Source organism: Syzygium oleosum, unplaced genomic scaffold (assembly GCF_021117445.2).
Source record: "Syzygium oleosum isolate NSW1041296 unplaced genomic scaffold, Sole_v2.1 Sole_v2.13, whole genome shotgun sequence".
In the NCBI taxonomy this organism is placed as follows: Eukaryota; Viridiplantae; Streptophyta; class Magnoliopsida; order Myrtales; family Myrtaceae; genus Syzygium; species Syzygium oleosum.
Genome location: NW_026607497.1, coordinates 6,229,248 through 6,239,081, shown reverse-complemented (window position 1 = coordinate 6,239,081; position 9,834 = coordinate 6,229,248). Strand labels below are relative to the sequence as shown.

At 40.7% G+C, this 9,834-nt stretch overlaps 1 protein-coding gene across 2 annotated transcripts; it reads left to right on the top strand.

The window, feature by feature from the left end:
• Positions 1-1,886: 1,886 nt before the first annotated feature.
• Positions 1,887-8,940, top strand: LOC115675070 (uncharacterized). 2 transcript variants are annotated; one of them, XM_030597678.2, is made up of 13 exons: positions 1,887-2,071; positions 2,608-2,681; positions 3,042-3,125; positions 3,288-3,368; positions 4,120-4,200; positions 4,349-4,441; positions 5,540-5,719; positions 5,863-5,930; positions 6,042-6,093; positions 7,416-7,469; positions 7,565-7,657; positions 7,834-7,900; positions 8,518-8,940. In XM_030597678.2, the coding sequence occupies exons 1-13, from the start codon at positions 1,930-1,932 to the stop codon at positions 8,607-8,609; spliced, it is 1,161 nt and encodes a 386-aa protein (XP_030453538.1). In that variant the 5' UTR covers positions 1,887-1,929; the 3' UTR covers positions 8,610-8,940. The 2 variants fall into 2 exon arrangements, with proteins under 2 accessions (XP_030453538.1, XP_056173137.1); XM_056317162.1 differs by lacking the exon at positions 7,834-7,900.
• Positions 8,941-9,834: the final 894 nt, after the last annotated feature.

Below are 9,834 nucleotides of genomic sequence, written 5' to 3'. Positions count from 1 at the left end.
TCGGCGGGGCTTTTGGAGCCACTTCCCATCCCGGAGCGTCCATGGGAGAGTGTCTCCATGGACTTCATTGTCAACTTGCCAAAGTCCGAAGGGTGTCGGACTCTTATGGTCGTGGTGGATCGATTTTCCAAGTACGCGACGTTCGTGCCCGCATCGAAAGATTGTCCTGCCGAGGAGGCGGCCAAGCTATTCTTGAAGCACGTCGTCAAATATTGGGGAGTGCCACAAACGATCGTGAGCGATCGCGACCCTCGATTCACGGGTAGGTTCTGGACTGAACTCTTTAAATTATTAGGGTCGGATCTCAACTTCTCCACGAGCTTGCATCCTCAAACCGACGGACAAACGGAGCGAGTCAATGCACTCTTGGAGTTGTACCTCCGACACTATGTGAGTACGACCCAAGTGAATTGGGCAAAGTTGATCGATGTAGCCCAATTCTCCTACAATCTTCAAAAGAGTGAGTCCACGAACCAAAGTCCGTTCGAGATCGCGACGGGACAACAACCACTCACTCCGAGTACGGTTGCAACGGGCTATAAGGGGAGTAGCCCATCCGCTTTCAAGTTCGCCAAGGAGTGGCATGAGCAGGCGGACTTGGCGCGAACGTGTCTACACAAGGCCTCAAAGCGCATGAAGAAGTGGGCCAACAAGAAGCGACGGCACGTGGAATTCCAAGTCGGGGACTTGGTGTTGGCCAAGCTACACCTTGTGCTCCGATACAAGGACGTGCATAAAGGGCTTATACGTCGCTACGAGGGGCCATTCCGAGTGTTGCATCGAGTCGGGAAGGTCGCATACAAACTGGAACTTCCACCAAAGCTTAAGGTACATCCGGTATTCCATGTTAGTATGCTTAAACCTTTCCGTGTAGACGAAGAGGACCCGGATCGAGGGGAGTCGCAACGGGCACCGCTTGGAGCAAAGACCTCCTATGATCGAGACGTCGATTTCATCATGACGGATCGAGTCATACGGAAGAGATATCGTGTGCCGAAGCGAGAATACTTAATCCGATGGAAGGGTCTTCCGGAGAGTGAAGCAAGTTGGGAGCCCGTGACACAAGCATGGTCCCGCGCGGGCAATAAAGACCCGAGAAGAAGTCGGGTCATGGGCCTTGGGTGGGCTTTCGGACCATAATCGGGTCCCATGTAAATAGAACTTTCTCCGTAACCAGCGCGAAGAAAAGGGTCAAATGTCAACTGAAAATTGCCAAAACGAAAAGGGACGGTGACACAAAGATGGTCCTGAAATTTTAATTTATTCAAGGCGATTCCCGAACTTTTGGCCAATATAAAATGTGATTCATGAACTTTAAATTTGTTCAATATGATCTTTGAACTTTTGGTACAATTTAGTCCGTGAATTATATAAAAATGTTTAATACTGTTTTTGTTCCTGAACTTAAATTAACAGAATGACATAGTTCATGGACTAAATTTAACATGTATCAAAATTTCAAGGATCACGTTGAACAAATTAAAAATTCAAAGAACACACTATACATCGAATCGAAGTTTCGGGATGATTTGTGTCCTTTTCTAAGTAAAAAAACAAAACAAAACAAAACCCAAAAGAAAATAAAAAAATAAAGACAACAAGGAGAGAGAGAGAGGGGTCCGTCATTCAATTTCTTCATCGAATCGCCTCGTTACGGAATTTACTGGATCAACCGCAATTCAACGGGGCGTTTCGTTTTGGAGATCGCATCCGTCTTCCGATTGCGATAGCTTCTCGCCCCTGCGCGCGCGGAGAGATCAGGGGGATCGACGGGAAAAGCGAGAGAGAAAATCCACCATCGGAGCCCGGAGGATTTCCCCCTTCCCCTTCTTCTTCCTCCTTCTTCTTCCTCCTTTGTTCATCTTTTTGGTGGGGGGGGGGGGGGGGGGTGGGGTGGGTGCTGGGGCGGGGCGTAGCAGAAGGAAGAAGATGGACGGCATATTCAGCAAGCTCCGGAATCTGGACGCGTATCCCAAGATCAACGAGGATTTCTACAGCCGCACCCTCTCCGGCGGCGTCATCACCCTCGTCTCCTCCGTCGTCATGGCCCTCCTCTTCGTCTCCGAGCTTCGTACGTATCGCCTCGCCTCGCCTGTCTCTCCTCCGCCGCCGCGCGGATTCGCGTTCTTCAGGGGTTTCCGGTCTTGCAATCCGGCAATTGCTCGGGTTTCGATGTTGATTTTGTGCGCTTTTGTTTTTTTTGGTGCTTCTGGATGTTTTCCGTGTTGCCGGAGATCGGAATCGTTGGCTGGCGCTAGAGTTGGCCACCTGCTATCGACTTGTTCATGAACCGGAGATTTTCCGTCTCCGGATTTTGTGCTCGAATCGCTGAAACGTTCTTCTCGCGGTGTTAGGTTCAGCTGACCTCGATGCACGACTCAGTGATCTAGCAATTGATACACAGATTACAAGCTGTGAACCGATGATGCTACCTTTTTTTTATCTTGCGCGCTCGTGGGAACTTCAGTGCTATTGTATTGATCGAGAGTTGTCGAGCTGCTTCAGTTTATCGAGATGCATATATGTCTATGCTTTGGGGGTGTAGGCGCTTTTGCGTTACTTGTTGGCCTTTTCATTTCGAGCCTCTTTATCTTCTTTTTTTTGCAGGATTGTATTTACATGCCGTAACCGAAACGAAGCTAGTGGTGGATACATCGAGAGGGGAACATCTACGCATCAATGTAATGCATTTCACTTTCCCTATAGAGAAGTCTAATCGGTACTGTGATTCATGGCTCTGTTTGTCACCGATTTTTCGACGGAATTTTCGCTTGATCTATATTTCTGGGCCTCCTATAACGGTATTCAATGAGATTAGGCTGACATTGGCACTGATATTGTTGTTAGTAGCTCATTGTTTATTCGATTTTGGGAGAATCGATGATTATAAGAAGTTACTTCAGTTAAGTTTGAGGACTGTGATTGCTGTGCTCTGAAGGTTTATCATCTATAGTGACTCTGTTGCTATCTCATCGTACTCAATGAGTGGTTGCTTGATAACCGACTGAATAACACTACCTTTGTGATGATTGGTGCTGCAGTTTGATGTCACGTTCCCTGCATTAGCTTGCTCTATGCTCAGCGTTGATGCCATGGATATCAGTGGAGAACAACACCTTGATGTAGTATGTATTAGAGTCTACTTGCAGAGCCCTTTCATGATTTATATCCAGCAATTACTTATGGTTTGCTCGGGTCTTTCTAACGGGCGAGCCTGAGTTTCCAATCTCATTATTTCGCATTACTTCAATGAGCTTGAGTGTGTCTGGTGCCTCTGTATCCTGCAGAAGCACGATATAATCAAGAGAAGATTAGATTCTCATGGCCAGGTGATAGAAGCAAGGCCAGACGGAATTGGTGCTCCAAAGGTTAGTAATGTCGTATTTCTAAAAGTTAGTTGATCTGAGCCCACAAGTCTCTTTTATATGATTGAGTTTGGTCTAAAAAGTTCATCCATTTTAATTGCAACTGCAATGACATATCTGTTGTAGTGTTCTGTTGGAATCATTTTATGGTTGGATTTGCATGCGCATATTGCTTCAGTCTGGCATAGATGAGATATTCTGGTCAGTTTGCTTGACGTCTCTAGGGCTGGATATTACTCCTGTTTACGTGATTGTCGCAGAAAATTCAGGATTGTCATGATAATTTTTGTTATCTTAGTGAAGGTCAATTAATCGTTACAAACGGATCACATTTTTCATAGGCTCTCATACTTTCTTTGTCATTCTATTATCAAGCTTCAGTGTCTTCTCAACACATATATCAGCTCTATAATCATTTTAAAGTCTAGTTGCATTTAATTGGTGCCACTAAAATACTCTCGGTATGCAATCTCTGATTCAGTTTTGCAGTTATCTGCAAATTAAGAAAGTCGCAAATACTCTTTACCATTTCACCTCAAATTCAATCGTGCAGTAATCTGCAAATTAAGATCCTATAGCATTCTTTTTGGATGACACGATGACTTGACCATCCTCCTCTCCTTCCTCTTTACCAGTGGTCTGTTTCATTTTTCCCTGCATGCATTCTGTAGTCTATTTCATTTGGCAATATGCTTATACAGGTATTTGTACATCCTGGTGACTTTCATATGACTCACTCACTTTTTTTGAGCAGATTGAAAAGCCCTTACAGAGACATGGTGGGAGGCTTGAGCACAATGAGACATATTGTGGATCATGTTTTGGAGCAGAAACAGTACGTTTTCTCTTTAGCTAGTGATATATGGTTCGAATTTACGTGTCAGCTGTAGTTAGCATTTTGCGGTATGCGACAAGATTTCCTTGTTGTTTGCTAGGATATATGAATGCTTTTTCTTTTTGTTCTTTTTTGTTGCACTCTGTAGTCAGATGAGGAATGCTGTAATTCCTGCGAAGAGGTCCGCGAAGCATATCGAAAGAAAGGTTGGGCACTTTCTAATCCAGATTTGATCGATCAAGTAAGTCCGTGTGATGACTGGTTGAGGTTATATATGTCTCCTTTTTAGTGAAATGACTCTTTGACATGGTCTTGCCAATGGTACCCCTTTTGTGATGGGCAAAGTGATACTATGATCAGAAGATGGTTCCAACTTCTCCTTGGCTGTTTATGTCTTTGGTAGTCTGCCACATTCAAATTAATTATCTTTCTTTCTGCTCTGAGGATTGAGAGTCCTGCTTTCGGTTTTAAATCTGTTGAAACTCATGTCCTCCACCACATGCAACTCAATATTCCTCCCTTTCTGCTTTAAGATTCAGATGTGGCCCTGCTTTTTCTGTGCTTTCAAAGTTTGTAAAATGTTTCACAAACTCCATTGATGGGAAAGAGCAGACTGTGCTACTGGGGAAGGCCCATGGCTCAAATCTGGAACACATGTTTTCTATCCCTTTTGACGTTAAGGAGGATTTGGATTCCGCTCCTCATCAAATTTCTCATGTCAAATCAGATTGAAGAAACATGGACCTAGAATTTATTGCTCGCGACCATGCTTATGAGCAATTTTTTGTGACGATGGTACATGGACATTAGTTTGATTAGACCAGTAAACCCTAAGCCATTTATGGTTTTAACCATTATTGAAGTGAATTCCCAAAGTACTAAGGGTTTGTAATGACCAGCACCAAAAAATGGGGCTTCAGTGATGACGCTTTCAAATAAGTGTATTCTTCTTCACGCTTCTGTTTATAGAAGTGACAAGAAATTTGTAGGAGCGAAAATGCTGTATGCTCATTTGAATTGCTCCCTAGTCCATACTCCTACGTAATGGAGCCTCTAAGAATTACTAACCTATCAACTTATATCCAAAAACAAGTCGACTGGGTGTCGATGGTTTGGGAGACTGGTGGTTGCAATCAGTCAGCTTTTGCTTTCATTTTGGTCTTGCTAGGATCGTCCAACTTCAGGAATTTCCTCTCAGATGATTTTCTTTTCTATCTTTACTCTACAGTTGATTTTTTTCTGAAGTATGAGCGATTGTCTCTTTCCTGGTTCACGGATGTCAGTAGTAATTGCATGTTTTTATATAACATTGCTTGTATGGTGTTTCTGTGGCATGCAGTGCAAAAGAGAAGGTTTTCTACAAAAGATTAAAGAAGAAGATGGTGAAGGATGTAACATCTATGGGTTTCTGGAAGTTAATAAAGTTGCAGGGAATTTTCATTTTGCTCCTGGAAAAAGCTTTCAACAATCCAATGTTCATGTCCACGATTTACTGGCATTTCAGAAGGATAGCTTTAATGTAAGTTGCGGTGATGCCTTTTATTTCCAAATTTTTACTACGTGTAGTTACCTTAGCAGTTGACATGCTCAATTAGAAAATTTATAGTGAACACATTGGTTTTATATTTGCAAGCATCTTATAGACTATTTAACACAATACAGATTAGTCACAAGATCAACAGGCTATCTTTCGGAGACTATTTCCCTGGTGTCATAAACCCACTTGATAAGTAAGCTCATCTTTTTTGTCCATGCTGCCAACTTTCGTAAAATTTATATTTTCTTAATTCGTGATGCATGACCTATACTATGCTGCTCTGTCTCCTGTTTATCCATTTCAGTGTGCAATGGACGCAAGAAACACCGAGTGGAATGTATCAGTATTTTATAAAGGTCAGTACTGCACCTCTGATGTCTTGACAATTTTGTAATTCTGAATGCCTTTTGTCCATGATATGTAGTACCCTAGCCTTTGACGTGATATTACTGTAGAAGATAATTTTATAGTTGGAGATGACCCGGAGTTGCCTTTTATAACCTGTGGGCTGGATATGTGCCGTTTGCTTTTGCTTTTTGTGATGTCCTAGTTCAATATGTCTAGGATATTAGTGGAGTGAAAAAGAAATAAATTGTGCATCAACCTGTCTTCTGAAAATGCCATAAACTAGCAATCGTTTAGTATGTCGGACTTTTCCATAACTTCTATCACTGCCTATCCCGGTTACATGTTCACTTGTCTTCGTGAGATAGAAGATACCTCTTGCTTGATCTATTTTAGTCAGTCTCGTGGTATGGAGAATTGCTCTCCATGTTTATAATCTCAAAACGAGGCCAAGGACTGCATATATCCCTTGTTACCTGTTTGATGATGACGACTCACTCTTGGATTATTCTGCGTGTATCACGCATTAGTATGAATGGAATGAGGCATCTGAAGAACTTGCAAGTTTCCGCTTGTAATGTAGCTTCATAGTCTTTCAGGGTTCTATTATGGCATAAAGCATTTTGGTACAAGTTCTGAAGTCATCTTGCTGCTTCAGTAGTGTCTCTTCTGCTTTTCAAGAGTTGCTTTTGCCTTTGTGGACCATCTTTTTTGCTATAATTTCAGCTGTTTCTATGAATCTATATTCCTTATCTCATTGAAGTGGTGTTGGTGTAGCATAAATCTTAATTTGTCCATATATTACCTTTTCTATTGCATTCCCTTCCAAGCTCTTGCCAGTTCAGATCAAAGGATGATCTGGGCAATGAAGCAAAAAATTAGCATAGCGTTGACCAGAAGATTTCCCTCTTGGTCTAACCATTTAGCCATGAAAATGCCTATTAACTGTCACTATCCACCTACTCGCTGGTGATCTGCATGTGCGGCTGTCTTTTTTCTTCCTTCTTTTGGTGAGTAAGCTGGAAAGCGCATATTTTAGATGTAGCTTCAAAATGGAGTAGTTTTTTGAGTCTCTCCCCCTTTCAAAATTCTAGGTCGAAGTTGTGAGTCAACTTTATTCTGCTTGATTGACATGTTCAATGATATCTGCGAAGAATGTTTCCAACAGATAGTGAATAATCTTAAAAGTATCCTTTTTCCAGTTCACTTCTTCACTGTAACATGCTTTTTCTTCAAAGGCAGTGCTCTACAGCTGCAATCTACTAGAGTGGTTGGCAAGACTATAAATCTTTAGATCTTTGCATTAAATGAAGATGTGCTATCTGTTATGCAGGTGGTGCCGACTGTATACACAGATGTGAGCGGGCACACTATCCAGTCAAATCAGGTACATTTAAGACAAATGAAAACAACTTCATATTGTTTTATTGGTGCACTATGTACACAGTGTAACACTCAGAATCTTTGTTGTTGATGTTGTAGTTCTCGGTAACAGAGCACTTCAGGAGTGCAGAGTTGGGACAGCTTCAGACACTGCCAGGAGTTTTCTTCTTTTATGACCTCTCTCCAATTAAGGTTGCTACTTCCTGTTCTTGTTTGTTTAAGTTTCATCTTAACTTGTTGATATGAAGTTTTACTGCTAAATGCTGGTAACAAAAAATTCAAGCAGTTCTTAGTTTTTCCTTTTTTTGGTCGAAAGCAGTTCATAGTTGATTTATGAAATTCTATTGGCACTCAATTTCATTGTGCAGGTGACCTTTACTGAGGAACATGTGTCATTCTTACACTTCCTAACGAATATGTGCGCTATAGTTGGAGGTACCTTCAAAAACCCTTAATATGTAAAATCTCCTATCGAGACAAAATTGCCTCTTTCAATTATCTCCTTTATTTGAGATAGAGTAAGTGAAGGAGGAAAACTTTCTTTTTATGCCCTTTATATGGGTTGGCTGTAAGATTACACCTAAGTTTTTAGTACTACATATTAAGTTAATTAAATAAGCAGGAGGGTCCCAGTAAACTCACTTAGTAATGGTCCATAGTCGTTTAAACATCTTTATTTGAGGACTCACTTGAACCCAAAAAGAAGAAGAAATTCTGAGAAGAGCAAGTCATGAGACAATGATCAATTGTTCAGCATGGCTCATCGTACTGGTTTAATATGTCCTTGTGTTGCCATGACTTTTAAGATGCTAAATGGCTTACTGGTTTATCCTTATTAAATTTTGAGTAATCAAATTTTCTTTTCATTAGTTTTTAAGTCTTATACACGTCTTGTTGCCTGATTTACCATCATTATACCAGTTTAATATTGAACTCGTCTTACTATTACTTTGAAGACATTAAAATTTATAGTGCCGATCTCCAAGCTAAACTACATGAAATTCCTTTCAGATGTTTCGGATGGTTTGGTGATATTAGGTTTTTTTTTCCAGGTGTTTTCACGGTTTCAGGCATCCTAGATTCTTTCATATATCATGGTCAAAAGGCAATCAAGAAGAAGATGGAAATTGGCAAATTGAGTTAAAAAATGAGTTAAGGAGAAGCTTCCTGATTTGGCAGCTGTTCATGGTTCGATAGAATGGATTTTTCTGGTACGTGACCCACTGGAGAGATGAAAGCGGAGAACAAGGATGGCCAAAGCGGTTATCTTCGGTAGGTTTGGGATTGTTTCTTTTGATCTAATGTTTGATTGGTGCTGATCAATGAAATAGACTGATGCTGTCTGGCTCAACCATCCAACGGTTGTTTCCTGCTCTTTGCCCAGTTCCATCGGGTAATTATCTGTTAGCATTTGACATAGAGCAGTTCTTTCAGACTCTTCTCTTTGAAAGTTATAAAGGAATTGTACACTAGAATGAGAGAGTTCCATTCATCTTTTAGCATTTTCATCGGTTTGGTCGAGTATAGTTCGGACAATATTTTGAGTGTTTCAGATTTTGGTCTCTTAATAATCTTTAAGTTGATGATCAGAAACATTATCTTTGACCTATTGCTGCAAATTGTTGAGGTGATAGTTCCGTAGAAATTGTTATCAAGACGACAGGGGTTCTTAAGGTGTATTTGGTAATCATTCTATTATCGGAAATAATTTCTGCTCAGAAATAAAAAAATAATAATTATTCTGTTCTCGGGAACAATTTCTGAGCATTTGAAGGCGTTTGGTAATTGTCCAAAATTTATATTCCTAGAATAGAAAAACAACATAAATGCATTTGGTAACTGCACAAAATATTTTGAATTTTTTAATATTTCTTTCTTTTTCCTTTTTTTTCTTTTCTTTTTTTCTTCTTCTCCTTCCTTGGCCTGTGGCTAGTCTCCGGCCATGGCCTGGGCGAGGGCTGGAAGAGGCCGGCGGCCCTCGCCTAGGTTGCGATGCCCTTACCCGCCATAGGCCAAGGAAGGAGAAGAAAAAAAAAATTGTTTCTATTTTGATTCTTTTTTTTGTTCCCGGAAATAAGAAGCAACTGTTTTTTTATTCTTGATTTTATTCTAAAACTATTCCAGAGAACAAAAAATTTACCAAACGGATTTCTGTTCTTTTATCTCCAGGAACAAAATAATAGAATCAGACACTGTTTGGCAGATTATCAAGCAACCCTTTCAAGATCTCGAAAAGAGGGAAAAAAATCCAACTGCATAATGTCTGTTGATAAATTTTAGGGAAAACATTATCAAAAACCCCAAATTATGTCACTTGTGATAAATTTATTCTGAACTTTTTTTTGTGACATGAAAAACCTCAAACTATG

Coding starts and splice junctions, on each gene's coding strand:
- LOC115675070 (XM_030597678.2), top strand. CDS start 1,930: ATGGACGGCATATTCAGCAAGCTCCGGAATCTGGACGCGTATCCCAAG. Junction 4,201..4,348: donor CATGTTTTGGAGCAGAAACA/GTACGTTTTCTC, acceptor TGCACTCTGTAG/TCAGATGAGGAATGCTGTAA. Junction 7,901..8,517: donor TATGTGCGCTATAGTTGGAG/GTACCTTCAAAA, acceptor TTTTTTTTCCAG/GTGTTTTCACGGTTTCAGGC.